The 17974-nt window shown below is 30.7% G+C and overlaps 1 protein-coding gene across 1 annotated transcript in view; it reads left to right on the forward strand.

Annotated features, from left to right (window-relative positions):
* Positions 1-17974, forward strand: part of LOC100168093 (hemicentin-1) — a 197407-nt gene that overhangs the window by 163930 nt on the left and 15503 nt on the right. Inside the window, exons 8-9 of the mRNA XM_029490229.1 lie at positions 11003-11296; positions 15225-15542. Of these exons, the coding sequence (XP_029346089.1) occupies positions 11003-11296; positions 15225-15542 (612 nt within the window). The remainder of the gene's footprint in view (positions 1-11002; positions 11297-15224; positions 15543-17974) is intronic.

Below are 17974 nucleotides of genomic sequence, written 5' to 3' on the forward strand. Positions count from 1 at the left end.
TGATCATATTTTGTATGTTCATTTAACCGATAGACCTGTTAACGTAATAAGACTACAGAAAACAGCTTTGAATTTGTTGATACTCGTATGTCTACTTTAGATCGATCCCATTGTAATATATTTAGTTGAATTTTCGAATAATTAACATTTAAAATTTCGTAAATATTTAAACAAAATGTATAGGAGTTTTTAGAACAACATATTAAAAAAGTGGCCTGCTTGATCTCAAGTAGACATATTAACGAATTCCAATCAGTTTTCAGAAGTCTTAGCACGTTATCCAGTTCATCGGTATGATTGGAAAAATATTGGTATATTTTGGTTGAAATAATTGTTCGATGGCAGGCCCCTAAAAATCAGTACCTATACGTATATATTATTATGTTATATATAACCTTCAAACGACGATTGTTTAGATGAAAATCTGTGTATCATTTTATATTTTGAAAGTATTATTTTGAAACTTACAACTTTTCTAATAGGTTATGTATTTTGACGATACTCAATAGCTATTACCTATTTTTGTAATTATATTGAAAATTCGAAAATTGAGAATGTTGTTGTCTATTGGTCCTAAAGCGTCATCCTGACATGTTAACATTAAGTAATTAGATTAGGATTATGTTGAAAAAAAAATAAAAACAGATTTTATTCTTTTATCACAAATAGCTGTTATATTATTCTGTCCAAATAGTTTATATGCCAATTAAAAAGGTTGACAATTTCGTCTATAAGTTGTCTGGACTAAATTATATAGCGAAAAAATGAACGTGATATTTATCCCGAGAATACGTAGTTCGTTGAAGGGAAGTTAGTTATTTTATCCCCTCCCACTAATTAACCATCGAAAACTTTACCTACGCTATGTGTTGTATATAGAATATTTTCAATATAATACAAATAATGTGTCCTTTATCCTCAATAATTCTCGTAACGGATCGTTACACCTAGAGAGCCTTGATATTAAAGAGAGTGGCCAACTGGTGTGATAGCAGCCATTAATCGTCCACACGTTTCCCGCCTTTTTTTAAATTTAAACACTTCAGCTAGGAGCATTATACACACATTTTTTTAGCATATAACCTTATTATAGTTAGTGTTGTGAAGTATTTGGGTATTTTGTTCAAATACTTTTACAAGTATTGAAATTACATATTTCAAATACTATTTATCAAAAAGTATTCAAGTGCATTTTAAAACTATTTTATTCCATTGAACACTTTCCAATAAAATACTTTTTTTCCAATTAAAATCAGTATCAAATAAAATCAATAAGCCAATTAGTTTTCATAACATTGGTTATAAGTAGGACTGGATTTTTATGTTTTAACATATTTTTATTGAAAGTATGCAAATCCAATTGGATAAGCTTTCTCGATGATTAATTTTTCAATAAACTGATATACAACTTTTAGCGCATAAAAGCATATAATTAATATGAATAACAAATAAACATATTTTATTGACATTTATTATATAATAATTTTAAAATGCAAAAATTGAGTGTTAGACCATCTCCACAAACAGTATTAGGTGGTAGGTACTTGAAAGTATAACAAAGTGGTAGGTACTTACTTTTAAATAATATATAATAGGTATTATACTTGTCACAGAAATTATATTTCAGAAAAGTTGAGAATAATTTTAATATTAACTAAAAAAACCTAATAAATTATTTAAATTAATTAATATTGAACAATTTCAACAAATAAACTATTGCATTAAATATAAAATATAAATATTTGGACGATTAATGGCGTCTATAATCAATGATAACAGCCAGCCAATAGAAAACGTTCACCGAGTTGACCACTCTCTTTAATATCAAGGCTCTCTAGTTACACCCATAGAAACATTCTACTCAAAATCGAAGTGTTGTATTTTGGTGTGAATATTTATGTTATTTTTGTTTAAATATCTACTGACCATTTACTATCAACTACTACTCCTAAAATCGCATGATTGAATATTCGAATGTATGATGCTAAGTATTTAACATCCATATAGCCGACTACAACGTAATATATTATTTTCTATACAGATGCATCTTACATAGATTATTTTAAAATTCGACGGGTATCGAAACCAAACGGGACCTACCGTCGCCGGTAAAATTTCGATAACAGACATCGGACTGAGCTAGCTTTAGTAGGTAGTTAATCTGAGCACGTGGCCCTCAAATAAACCCATCGACACACCACCGGAACTGCATCATACAATACTGCTGGCTAACGAATCTTTATAACGCGGAAACGCCGACGGCTAAAAACAAATTATTTTTTAACTCGTTCCACTTGAGTTATCGTTTCCCCCGACAAAATAATATACGTACGCACGCACGCGACATCGGACGCGTGTCCATTGCTCTCTGAAATGCGCATGTGCAAAAACGAACGTTTGAACGTTGGGTACTCTCACTGTGGCCATGTGTGTGAGTGTGCGTGCGCATGCGCGTGTGTACAGTTGTACGGTAGGACGTGTGCCGAGGGGATTTTCACGACTTAACCCTTTCCCTTCCGACGTAGTTTCGCCGGTTCCGGTCATACCGACGTTCGGCGCGGCGAAGCTACCCCCGCGACTGCCCCAATCCCCGCCGTGTTTCCTTTATTGTTACAATAAATAAAAACATTTTTGAACAATAAAATAACCGAATGAAAAAAAAATCCCCGTTTCCTTGACGGGTCACGGCGTGGCAGCGGCGGCAGTGGCGGTGGTTGTGTGTACATTTTACTCCGCCGCCGGATGTACCTAAAACCCATCCGTTTTGTTTTGAATACCGCAAACGCGCTACTCGCCGGGCAATATAATATTTCTGTTATTGTTATACTATTATTATTATTATAGTATGCGCTCTGGCCAAGTAAAAATAGTCATAATCGATCGCGTTGCCGCCGCTCGTATTCATAATAATATAATAATATGATATTTTTGTACCGGGCAGCGGCCTCGACAAATCACTAAAATGTTTCGTTTTTTTCGTCGTTCTCATTTGACCATTCTTGATGTTTTAATAGCATTACTAAAATGCACACTCCAAACAGTGTTACGAGTGACGAACGCAGTGTGAGAGATGTGCACACGTGCATTATTGAGGGGGCAATAATTAGAGCATATTATTTTATGAGTAATGTATAGTACCTATATGATATTTATGAACATTTTAAATTTTTTCAAAACCCCCCCCCCCCTGAAATTTTTTCTAGCGTTCGTCCTAGGACATCACTACCAAGTCAAGTCCTGGTGTATGCTACTGGTTCGTATACTCTGTCCCACCTCTCCCATAATTGGATAAGCCAAAGATTTGACCGGGTCATGTTATTTGTGTCCTTAAGTGGCGCTGATAGGAAGTAGGAAGGGGCGTCGTCGGTACGCACAATAGTAATTGTTATTTTGTACTTACGATTACTGCGGACCGCGTCAAAGTTATACAATGACATAATGGAATACCATTATAATTCACAATGAGTAACCGACTGAGAATGTAACGTAGCCACGTAGGGTACTATATAAAATAAGAAAATGTGTGGTGTCAGGGATATTTGCAATATACTACGATTGCTGATAACGCCTAAATAAAGCTGAGGGACCAGGTTCGTATATTATAATATATGCCAGTTGTGGTAATAGTTGTGAAATTATTATATTAATGTCAACGAGACCTGTGATAAGATAATATTACAAACAATTGTCCATGTACATTAATATTATTATTGTATAACACTATAACCTGACGATTATATTTGGGTATCTATTGATTAATTAAGTGCTTATGATGAAAATCGTGTGGTCAATTTTACTAAGTTTGTGAGCAAAAATTATTATTTACATTATTGTTATACCGTCTCAGTTATACCAGCTTGCCCTATGACGGCATAATGTGTTACTGAGGTTAATTTGGGTCGTGGAGTTTTTTCTTCACAGGAGTTTCACGCGCTGCAATGTGATCACACCTTGAACACTCGCCTCGTGGTTTGCCTATTTTGTTTTTGCCTGACGAATACTTACCTCCTCCAACCGGAAATCGAACGCCGGTCATCAGTTGACCGAAAAACAACTCGCAATACATATTATTTTATAATTCGCACACAATGTTTACATGTACGACATTTATCGGGTTTTTTTTCTTCCGGGGAACGCTGCAATATCCGGTCGTCGGCGTACCTACCACATAAGACATATTGTACGCGAGCGAGCTAGGATTTTCCAATAACGCGTCTACGACTCCGTGGACGTGGCTCGACCAATGTGTGTGTGAAATAATGAATCGTTTTCGGAAGGGGTCCCATCCATCAATTAAGGACGGACATTTCTGCGGTCGGCTCTGTAGTGTTTACGTGCCAACATACCTACGCGCAAAATGAACCCCGTCTCACACCTGTATCGCAATAGTGTTCTTTGAGGCACCGGCCTTGCAGTCGTAAAACGACTACTGTACTTATACAATAATATCGAGTATCTACCTATACACGAACGTGGATTTTGCTATATTCACGCATTTCACGAGCAGTGACTGTCGGCGTATGTGAGCGTGTGGCGTACATCGTGTTAGAAATCAGATGGATGAAAAAAGTGTGTGTGAGAGAGAGAGACGATATTATGTAAATGCGTTTTCTCATACTCGTGTGTGTAACAAAGGGTGGGGAGAAGCCTATACGGGTCGAATGTTTGGAATGAAAAACGTACAAACGTAATATAATATTATTACCATAATATTATAAAACGGTTGCGGCCACCGACTATATAATAATATCTCCGTACCGAAACGATTCTTTTCTCTCTCGCACTCTATCTCTTGTCGTCGTATGAATATAACGTCGATGTATACAAGATACTCAGTGTGTGTGTGTGTGTATGTGTGCGGGGAGTAGCCCTCTCGGTGATATTGCAACGATGCTCATCTGAAAATGGTAAAATATCATTCCATTACTACGATAAAATCTTAAAAAAGAAATGTGTACGCATAATAATAATATGACTTTATAGTATAAAGTTAATACAAAATCTTACACAATTTACGCGATACGATAGTAAAATAAATCCTTGAATATAATAATATAGAATAAGAGATTAAGTGAGTACCGGAGTCGTTTTAAAATAATGATAATAAACAATTCAAAAGAAAATCTATGAATATTGTTTATTATTTTTGAAAAGTATTGATTGAAATTGATTGAAATATTCGGATAGACACAATTATTTTTAGGTTATCAAAAAATTATTAAGACATTTCAATTTGGGTTTAGGTTCCAATATCATTCAGTTATAAAATATAATGTTACATTGGCGCGGCGTTTTGGCTGCTACCAGTCGCGAAATGTGACATGAGAGTAAGTAACGCTCGTTGCTACTAGCTCCCTGATGGGTGACCACCCGGGGTTCGTAGTAGTAAAAATTGTAGTGATCGCCGTGCAGGACACGTTGAACACTAATACAATAATTATTTAACGACGTCGCACGTTCGTCGTTGTCTTGAGTCGTTGATGAGAAAGATAGGTGATAATTATAAACACTTTTTAGACTTTTTAAAGATAACAATAATTTAACAATTTATTATTACAAATTCAAATACACAATAATTATAAGCACTGTCGTAAGCTTGTTAGACCTACGACGAGGGCTGACTATCTTCTAAGTAATAGTAGGCGCTCTACCCGTATTTATGTGGGTTCTGACAATGACGTACTAGTGGCGTGATAGCTATATTCTAATATTACTTCCCTAGTAATGTCGAATTGCATTAGGTAAAACAACTTGTTGTTTTCACCTCTGATCTACACTTCCCGTTATATGCCTACATTACCTATTATAAATTATACTAAATGTATAATATCTACATGATTAATATCATATTATAGCTGTGGGTATTAATACATCCCTAATATTGCTGAATTTCATTAATGTGTGACTAGCTATAACAACTTGTTGTTTTCGCCTTTGGCCTACGTTTCCTGTTATTTACGCTTACTTTATATTCCGTATTAATACCTACATTACTACAAATAAATTATACTGTATGTATAATTTATTTATTCTATATTATTTTATTTAAAACAATACTATAGCTTTTGGGTTTACTACAAAATCTTGCCACACATACACGTGTTTGCTTAACAACAGAGCAAATAGCCTTAGTCGCCGGGCTAAAGTTCAAAAAAAAAAAATGTCACATTATAATAATAATTAAAAATAGGTAATAATGATTATAGTTAGTAAAAAAAAGACTGAAACCGTTATTTCTAATAGATAGTGTTATCCAACTCGTGGAATGACATTTATCATGCCATTGGTGTTTATTTGTTTTTATTTTATTTTACTTTAAGGTTTCAATTTAATGTACCACGCGACCGTTGCTTTATGACCGGAATAAAATAAATACACTTAATTGTTTGCAGTGTATTGTGTTCATGACTTAGGTATCTATCCCACCCGTGCACTATAATAATAATACTAATAATTTACACTCGTCCGAAACCTTTTTTTTAATTCTCCTGGGGTTTCTTTGTGTAACGACGTGGTCAAAAATTATGTGCATTGAGGTTATTGAGCATTGATACTACTAAAAAATGAACACTCTGTATATAACATATTATGCGCTATAATAGCAAAAAAAAAATCGTTTATTATATTTAATGTTATTTAATGTTTAATATTACTACTATTACTTAGGCGTTTAAAATTGGTATTAAACACCCTCGCGTGGAATCACACACACACAAACTCACGCATATTATAATATAGGTTGGTAAAAGCACGCATCAAATTTTTACGCGATTCAATAATATTATATTATAATAATATACTATTACACAATATTATGTATACATAAAACAGATTGGAGTACTGTTTTCCGACGTATGATCGATTGTGAAAAAAAGTGTTAATGATTTATTGCCATTACGAGTATTTTTTGTTGTTAAAACACAAAATATAGTCAGCTTTTTTTACCAACGCGAATAATAACGGTCCTGTCCGTATAAAAACGCGGTAAATATTCGGCGGAATTGTTGTTTAAAAAACCATAGCACGGCGTTACTCGATATTTTTCCTCTACAAGAAAAATCTATGAAACATAAATATGTTTTTGTTAATAATTGTGATCGCATAACAACGAAAACGATGATCTTTCAAAATCTGTTAGAAAAATAAAATATCTGTACACAGCATATGTTAAAATCTAATATTTGCAAACTTCACGTTCAGTGGTGGTCACGATTTAATTGAAATAATATTATAACATCAACTTCGGTGCAGTCGTTCACTTTATCATATTATCACTATATTTTATTATTGTGAACATGTAAATGCACGGGAGCAATGCTCAGATTTTAACTTGCCTGGTTCATAATATAATACAGATAAAACAAACCTTGTATTGTTTTAATACCCCGGATTGTACATCAGTATAAACTATAAAAAATAATATCTCAGTAGGTACCTACATATTATTATTGTAGTATAACCCGAAATCAATTTTTTAGCTGCTTAAGAAATAACGATGGTTATTAACGTTAATAACGTTAATAACGTTAGTCTTACTGTGTAATATGACTTTTTTCTGTTCGTAGCGTTTTACCATCTGGATTACATTTGTAAAATATTGTATTTTGTATTTTCTATATTATTATAAAATGATTGCCTCGGTTTGCCTTATAAATACATTACTGTAAGACACTAATATATTATTGTGTTTAAGTAAGTATTGCGAGTCAAAGTCTCCAACATTTTATTTTTGCACCAAAAACAGTTTTCCGGAAATATAGTTTAAGCAAAAATAACGAACACCAGTCAGAGTCAGTCGCTACAAAATGTTTTTCGTGAACTTTAAAAAGTATTTACGTCATTTCTGTCATTCTATGTTGTATTTTTTAAACCTATATTTTTACTTTTTTGTTTTTGCATTGTTGTATGTTATAATAATATAGTAGGTACCTATCATAATTTGTTTTAGTTTTTAACTGAAATGTTGTATGATATTTAAAAACGTTTATACTAAACAATATTGTTACTGTATAATACAGAGCACGATTCACCGAGCATGCTAGTCCTCATTTTCTCATTTAATAATGAATTTATTCCAATTCTATTTATGGAATGTTTAAGTACATTAATTAAAGACTATTTTTTTTTTTATAGATTGAAACCATTTACTTAATAATATAAATACAAGTACAAGTATACTGAAAAACAATTTGGTTTAGCTACCTTCTTTAAGCAAAGCTTGAGTTGAAGGTAGCTAGTTATTTTCTAAGAGATAACACTCTATATACAAATTATAATTTTAACAAAAATAACAAAAAGAAAGTATAGAAATAATGACAAAGATATAAATTAGGTACTTAAGTTTACAATTTTGTTATAAATATATTATATATTATATCTATAGGAATGTTTTAAATTATTTAGATTATTTATAACATATAATAACGAGTACACACAATTACTAATAAGTAATAACTAAACACAATTATTTTTATCCAATAGAAACCAACAAATTAAAATATGAAATTGAATATGTATCTAATATAAGATTTAGTATTTATTATACTCTGACAATATTTACAAATAATTATTACAAAATGTTGAATTTTGATAGATTAATATTAAATATTTTAATTGTAAAATCATCATCATCCCCGATCCCCACATCATCTAAACCTATTGGATAGTAATAATATGATCTATGAGACCTTTAATAATTATAATAACTCATAAACAAGGTAATTGTTTTAATTTCGATTAAGGTACATTCACATTTTCAAGAAAGTCACCCACTTAACAATTTACAGGAAAACCGAGATTCTCGTTTAAAAAAAAGAAGTTTGTATCACCACAGGACACTTCTTAAATGGCAAATATCTAAATATTTGAAACTATGTTAACGTAATATAGGTACATAATATTTATTCGTAGAAATTCTAAACATCAGTACTTGAATAAATTCATTATCCAATGAAAAAATGTGGATGAACATGTTTCGTAAATCATTCTGTATAATATGTATGTATTATAATATTGACACTAATACGAAATGCAATAGCATCAAGTAATATGTGTCAAATAATAATAAATTGTAATTTGAGCAGTTACGAGATTGAAATAATATTGACTTAATATTGGCGTCATAAAACGTGAATGTGAATCTACGCACTCACCAGCGGATTGGGTGTACATAAAACAAATACACCCTAATTAAATTCCAATCCGTAGCCTTATAAATATATGTATATTATAATACATGCGTATACGTTTATTTCACAATAGCGCCGTACCTTCATCAACATATTCTCGTGAAGTTCGTATTTTGCTGTTTGGAGAAATGTGGAAACGTAAGTGCGTTCACAAAAATAAAATCGTGGTTGACACAAAATCGAATGGCGTTGTAGTTTACGGTATTCCAAATGACTGCAGTGATTTTGGTTTGAAATTTCTGAACAAAAACTACAGTTTTATACAAACGGTATTGGGAAAAATATTTAAAAGACAAATTAATATTATCAGCTACCTTTAAAACGTCCAAAGTCAAAATATTCAATGGTTATAAAATCTAGGGTCAAATAATCAATATATTGAGAAAAATATCCAATTAAAAAAAAATTAAATTTTAACATTATTTTTATAATTAATAAAAATTTAATGATATTAGAATAAAACTCGCATGAATTGTCAATGATTGTTAAAAGAGAAGAGATGTTGGATCCACCACGGTAAAAAAACAAAAATATTTAAAGAGTCTGCAAGAAAATCTAAAACTACTTTGCCATGAGTATCTACTGTTTTAATCTATATGTCCAAACATAATATAGGCCAATTTAATATGTACTTATAAATTCTAAAATATATGCTTTAAAAAACCACAAAAAATCAGCTAAAGTAAATAATAAAAAAAAAGTCATAGAGACAGTAAATCGTAGAGTAAATTGTAAAAGACAATTAGTGTTCCTTAATTGATCTTAATGAAACAAAAAAACGTTGGTACTTACCTAATTTATTATATATTATATCATACTAATGTGACCAAAATCAATTTTAGATAGTACCTATACTTAATACTAAATATCAAAATAACAACGTGGTATATAATTTATCATACATATTTCAAAAAATTCTAAAATATTGGAAGTTGTACTTTACTGTAGTTTAGAAAAAGCACTTCCTAACATTTAAGTCTAAATATTATAATAATGTTATCATTAAATAGCTTAAATGTGTGAACAAATAAAACTCACATTTAATTTTACGGTATTGTGATTCATACTGTATGAATCAAATTTATATCTTATACCTACATTGTTTGAAGTGTATGCAAACTATACAGAGCTCTGATATCTTTGATTATAAAAAGAAACCACGCTGTTTTTGGTCTGATAATCACACGTCAACTGGTAATGGGCACCTTTGCCATTTTTCAGGAAAACACTTCAGAACCTAAACAATCTGAAGGAGAGAAATAATGACTCACGTTAACTCGCATCTTTTGTATAGAAATTTAAAAACTATGATAACCCACAATATAGTAAGGAATCAGGGCATTATCATGACACGTTGGGCATATAACCATTATCCCGCCAAGTGTTTGACTCGCTAGTCGCTTGCACTTCAAAAAACACATTTGGCCTCTAATTGTTGGTATTCTTGTGGCCTGCGAGTAAACATCACGTCATGTCCCGAAAATTAAAATAATATCTCATTTTAAAATAGCCAGAGGAACACTATAGGGCTTGTGTATTCGAAAGCTTAAACTTCCGGCTATCCTGCACGTATAGTATATACCACGTCGGTCAGTTTTTCTTTTAACCAGTCAATAATGTAACTAGGTATCATATAATTATTACTATGCTCACCAAACCTCTGAGACTTTTGAGTGTGCAGATATTTTCCTTGTTATTTTATCGTACAATTTAATATAGTACGTCGTATAAACATGGACACTATAATATTACACAATATTAATTATAATATCGTATACGAATCACAATGTTTATTTTTGATCACACTTCCACAGATGCACCGGGCTGCAGAACGGACCGGGTGATGGTGATCGGCGCGTCCAGAGGCGAGAGCATGGACGTGCCTTGCGAGGTGGACGCTGACCCTCCAGCCAAGGGATTTCGGTGGAAGTTCAACAACTCGGGAGAGACGATCGAGATCGGACCAGAACGGTACATATCCAATGGCACGGCCAGCGTGCTCAGGTACACACCTGTCGCCGACCTAGACTACGGCACGCTGTCGTGTTGGGCAATGAACGGGGTTGGCCACCAGTCCGTGCCCTGCCTATTTCAAATGGTCGCCGCCGGTAAGCACTCCGATCTATTTTATATGTCTTGAAATATTTTATTATATTGGTAAATAAATAGTTTAGGCGAACAAATACCGAAGCACATTGAATTTTCTGAAATGTTGACAAGAATATATATATAATATATATATATATATATTGTTATTAGAATTAAGATATACTTACTTTTTTTCATTTACGAGTAAATGTGTGAAAATATTATATGCTTGAAAATTAAAATATCGAATAAAAGCCAACGCTTAAGCACAGATAATGTTATTATCTAAAAATTTTATAATAAAAAAATTCACTCTAATATCAAAGATAACAGCATACTATTTAAAATAGTGAACGAAAATTTGCTATGTCGTAAGTGTGTAAGACGGAGACAACAAATGCATGGGTAGAGTCCTCCTAAGACAATTTCTTAGAGAGTGGCTATAAAATACCGATTTACACATGGTTTTCAAACGTCGGTATAGTTACAAGTTTAGGTTTTGAAAATATGAGAAATATTGAACTTAAATAATTGTTCAACTGTTGAGCAAATAAATAGTAATCAGGGTTTAAACTGCTTTTTAGAATTTTCTCATATTTTTAGTAGGTATATAAAAATATACGAAAATAACTCAAAAAGTATACTATACCAAACCACGTCATCTAAAGAATTTCTGTACAATTTCTATAATATTGTTTCATATCGTGTATATATCTATATTTATTGTTTATAATATAATGTAATAACATTTTTTTCTTATTAAATAGTTGCTGTCTTTCCCCAAAATGCCAACTGCCAACATTATAACCATGCATATAGCGATGAGCAACAATATCGATAATCATTTATTATTATTTCGTATATTTGAATTATTTTATGCATTTTTGCACTTGACTATCAATGGTCTCGAACTCATCAATGTTGTTTTTATATTTGGATATTTGAATATTTAATTTTGTGTTAATTTTTATTTTAGATTTCTGATATTTTTTTAAAAATATAAGTTATATCGATTGAAAATGAAAAATGAAAACATAAATTAACCTTTTCAAAGGATTTTTTTTTTAGTCATTCCTGTCCCTCTTTAATGTAATTTTCTTGTTTGCCGTTATATTCAATAACAATTATTTTACAATTGAATAGACAATATTGTTTAACGAGTTCAATATTTTTAGATATGATATGGGTAATATTTTTACGATATTGATAAATTAAATTATATTGTTGCCTATCACAAAATTGTTATAATGTATTTCTGAAATGTCTAATAACTCTAATACAATGACAAATAAATACATTTTAACGATTATAAAAAAAATTACTTGATAATAAAGGTACTTGTCTACTATAAGACTGCAAAATAATTATAACCCAGTCATTTATTATTTATTTTGCACAACTTGTAGGTAAACATTATAAATGTTTTAAATTAACAATATATTATATAATATCATACAATATTGCTTATTATTGTGGACATAATATATGAAAAAAAAAAAAACAGTTTATACAGTAACAATAAATTATGTAAATAAATTCAGCGTGATTACATACCAGGCATGTTAACCCCCATTTTTTCTTCCTCAGTAATACGGTTATTCAAAATTTGAATTTTGGAATTTTTTAATATAATATTTAACCGTACTTTCAAATTCTTGAAATTATTTTATACTATTTAAGAAGTTTTCTTACTATATACAAACTTCTGTTTTTCAAATGGCATTAACTCCTTCTTTTTACTGTAAATTATTTAGCAGAAAATTTTTATAAAAATGCTGACCTATCAAAATCGATATTAAAACGATTAGTAAAGTTGTTGGGTTATTTGACTTCGTGTATAAAGACAACAGCCATTAGGTATATGATTTTTGATTCGATAGATGTATGAAGGCTATGAAAATTAAAACAATCCTAGTAACTTATAATATTAATAATTAAAAAAAATTGTCCTAATTTTAATAAATACTTGATCCAACATTATAATATCTGTCTTATATTTTGTAAAGGGCTATTATCCTTAGTATAAACATTTTAATAAATTAAATATATAATATAATATAATATTATGAACATACAATTTATGTCACAATCATAATATATTATGAGACGATAAATTGTTTGCTATTAAAAATATATATATGTATACATAAAATGCCAGCCCCATTTACTCTGATTTCGCTTTTTCAAGCGGAACACGATGACAAGACTTACCTTTAAATACAATATTAATTTCTCGAGCTGCCTACGCAGAACCAAGATACTCTTTACTTTTTTGAGTTTCGTTTAAAGGAAAGAAGTTTTACTCAGATTCGAATTAATTTTTATACTATACCTACTTTTTATTACATAAAATTATAGAAATATGTAATAACGTTACGTTTACAGTAAACATCATATGCGTGAAGTCACGCAACTATTGCGTTTAGAACATTTAAGCAAAAACATGATCCATACATAATAGTTAGGTACCTACTGATAGACAAAAAAAAAACAAATTGCTGTAGATGAATGTATATATAATATATAAAATAAATTTATATATATAATATAATATAATATATGGGTAGTGACTAGTGATACGTCATAGTCATTGATTACTGTAACGAAAAACATTCGGTGATTTGTTTTTGTTTTTATTTACGTCGCTGGGACCGTTCGAGTTTTCTTAATGAAAAATAAATGGGGAAAAGTAAAATATTAATAACAAAAGTTTGTAGTGTACGACACGGAACACGAATCGATTAAAAACACCGACAATGTAATTTAAGTCGTTTTTCCTTACCCAATATATTAAAAAAGCATTTTGTTTCTCCGTTATAATTATTAAGCTTTCGTCGATTTGGGTTGCTACTAACTAACACAAAAAAAATGGTTTTCACCTACAACTGTGTAAATCATGTTTTTATTATTGTTGTGTTTTGTTCGAATCGATATTAGACAAGTGATGCCTTATGTTATTATTACCAAAATGATATCATCAGCAATACCACGCGGCACGCGATGTGGATACCTACGTGATTATTATATACCGTGACAAAACCTCAATCGCAACAAAATATAATATTCAGTAATAGTATAAGGTGTGCGGTCTACCATAATTGTTTCAGTAAAGCATGACATCTACTCAAATATTAATATATTATATTATTATGTTAAACACATGATCGTCTATAATCTTTATGTGTATACACTTTTAAGAGGACTCTACACATGCATTTGATGTCTCCGTCTTCCACACTTACGACATAGCAAACTTTCGTTCACTAGTTTCAATAGTTAGTTAGTTTTAATACTAGAGTGAATTGACCTATTATAAAACTTCTAGGTAAGAACATTATTATCTGTGCTTAAGCGTTGCCGATGTTTTGAAATTTTCATTTTGAAGCATGATGTGGGTACTATGTGAAATATCAAAAAATAAAATGCTCATATCTCGCTTGAAAATTAAAATATCGAATAAAATCCAATATAATGTTATTACTTAAAAATTTGATATTAGGTCAAATCACTCTAATATAAAAAATTAACAGCACACTATTGAAACTAGTGAACGATAATTTGCTATGTCATACGTGTATAAGCCGGATAGAACAAATGCATGGATAGCATCCTCTTAAGACATACCCAATTTTTATAAAAATAAATAATACTGTAAATAGTATTGACTATTTTTCATTTGTTTTAAATGTCGAATACCATCAAAATTAGTTATGTCTTAACATATTGTCATAATATTATATAGCTGGTACTTTTAATATTAATACATAAATTAAAGCTTCAAAATTGTCAAAAAAATAAAAACAATAAAAACCTACTCTTAAATAGCATCATTTACCTTTTACCCGTTCAAGTATAAACCCGTAATAGTCTGTATTAATATGATTTACGTTTTTTTTTTTTTAAATTTACCCATAATAATATCATGTTGTGTTGTATCCACCTGTGCAGGTAAACCGCAGTCGGTGCACAACTGCACGGTCCGGAACAACACCAACGGCGCGGTTGACGTGCAGTGCGAACCGGGCTACGACGGTGGCCTGCAGCAGGTGTTCGTGCTGGAGGTGTTCGCCGAGAACTTGGACAGCCAGGTGGACGGCGAGGCGCTATACCGGAACATGACGGACCGGACGTCACCGCGCTTTTCGCTGGGCAAGGTCGCGCTGGGCGTGCTGTACACGGCGCGCATGTACGCGGTAAACGCCAAGGGCAAGTCCACCGCCGTCACACTGCCCAGATTTTCGTTTCCCAGCTCCGAGAACCAGATGGGTGAGTACCACCACCATCCTGCTTACCATAATTTATTGTAGTCCTGTAATCTTCCGTCCGTATTTGGCTGTATATTATTATAATATTGATACGTTATTGCAATTCTCAACAAGTTTTCAAAAGGTAATATTTTACCGTTTTTTTTATTTATAGTGATAACTGATAACGTTTTATCATAGCTGCAGTCGTAGTGTTTAAACGGCTACCAATTGCCTAGGTATGTCGAAAACTAAAAATTGTTCATACACACGAGTTATTTATAAAATGTGTTCACTGGCCTCAGATACAAATCTAGAGAGCCGTGGGTTGTTTAAGATCTCTGATATATTCATCATAGTTAGACAGACTTTGAACAAATGATGAGCTTCGGAGGGAGTAGGGCCTATGTGAGATAGGCTTCCAAAATTATTAAATTTTCTTTCTCAAATTATATATTTGACTGATATTATTGTTTTATAGTTTGTGATGTACAAGATCGATTTTTTTTTTTTTAATTACTTAACATACAATTTTGTCTGATACGATGTATTACTGATTTACCAAACAATAATAATATATTTAGTAAATTTCAAAAATATACATAAATGGTAAGAAATTATGTTTTATTAAAATGTATAATTGACTAATGAGAATCGGTACTACGATTGAGTGTAATAATAAAAGCTATGTTATACAATTGATTAATATGTCATCTTCTTCATTATCCTTAATAAAAACTTGTAATTTTAATTGTTTTAATATTATATCCGTTATATATTCAAGTATACTTGCTCAGTGGTTGTTGAACCATTTTAAAATATTTTAATTTACATTATTGTCATGTAATCGATGTTGTTATGATAGTTTAATACTAATTATATTATACTATTATCGAATATTTTTCATAAGTATAGTCATTACGAAGTACGAATTCTATACAGACAACAGTATTTTATTCGTTCAAACCATTATATTTTGTACTGAACATGAATGATTTTTACTTTTTTTTAATGTTCATCGGTATTATTTTTATATAAAAATCGGAATAGATTTTGGATAATTAATTGAGCTTCAATGCAGCATAATAATTTACTTCATTATTATTTGACGTTTACTAGTAAGTTGTTCTCTCGATATGATGGAAATAATATTATTATACCCATAATATCAAATCCATGTAACTAGCGTAGATTATTCATTACGATGTTCATACAATAAATTCTGAGAATCACCAGATCCAATCGTAGATGTCATTCAATTATATGTCAGAGTTAATACCTGGAATATAATATAGGGATTAATACTATAAATACCCAAGTGCACTGGTCCCATTTTTCAACCATGAGAATCGTCATTAGTATTCATGAATTATATACATCCCGCATTGTCATAATTCTATGGAACTAAAAGTGTTAGTTAATAAAGTTGGTTTGAAATATAATTTACCTGGTCATAGAATTACATAAAAAATAAACGGATTTATATTAAGTGTTGCACTACTGCGCCTTTTCTCTGTTATGGATTTTGTATCAATTAATTGTGTATTAGTATGTGAAAAAACTATACAATGCATTTTTAAAACGACGGGTGATGTTATGTCCACTGAATCAAGATATAAACAAATATGTAACAAATAAATATAAAGGTAAACTAAGAGAGAACACTAAAAAAATATGATAAAAGATTATCATTATATCTCGAATGAAGAATTTAAACACGCCTTTGACGTAACCATTATTAAACCCAAGTCAATGAGTTTCAACAATGGTTTACACAAAACTCTTCATGTGATTTCATGTTGTTAATCTTGATATATATTAAATTGACTTATTGTGTATAAAATAGTACAGATTGTAAGTATACTATTTTGTTAAATAAATAAAAAAAAACTATCATAAAAAATTGCAACTTTTGATAATATAAGTTTTTTAATGTATATGAATGATTACATATTATTATTGATAATTTTGTATTTTAATATTTTCATAGCAATAAAAGTGTTTTGGGATGTAATTTTGAGGTGATTTACTCACTATAATATGTCTGTATGAATACTATGAGTACCTAGTATCTAGTACCTAGTGTACTTACTTAAAATAACTTTTTCTTTTTTATATTCTATACAAATAAATACGCTGTACGCATAGGTGCAAATAGGGGGGGGGGGGGTGAGAAGAATAAAGCTATAGTGCTGCTTGTATTTCATTAAAACTAAAATAAATTAAACAAAATAGAAAATATACACTCGATGGCTGGTATCTAATGATAACCTATAACCAGGAAGCAGAATACAAATCACATAAAAGGATATAATAAAGTGGATGGAGAATTTCAGTTTGTCAAATAAAAATATAGAGATGATACAAAATGTATAAATAGATAGTCACTAACTTTTGGAAAATTAATATCACAAATTAGATTTTCAAAATGGGATATAGAATACCCTACGTTTT

This window comes from Acyrthosiphon pisum, chromosome A2, assembly GCF_005508785.2.
Source record: "Acyrthosiphon pisum isolate AL4f chromosome A2, pea_aphid_22Mar2018_4r6ur, whole genome shotgun sequence".
NCBI lineage: Eukaryota > Metazoa > Arthropoda > Insecta > Hemiptera > Aphididae > Acyrthosiphon > Acyrthosiphon pisum.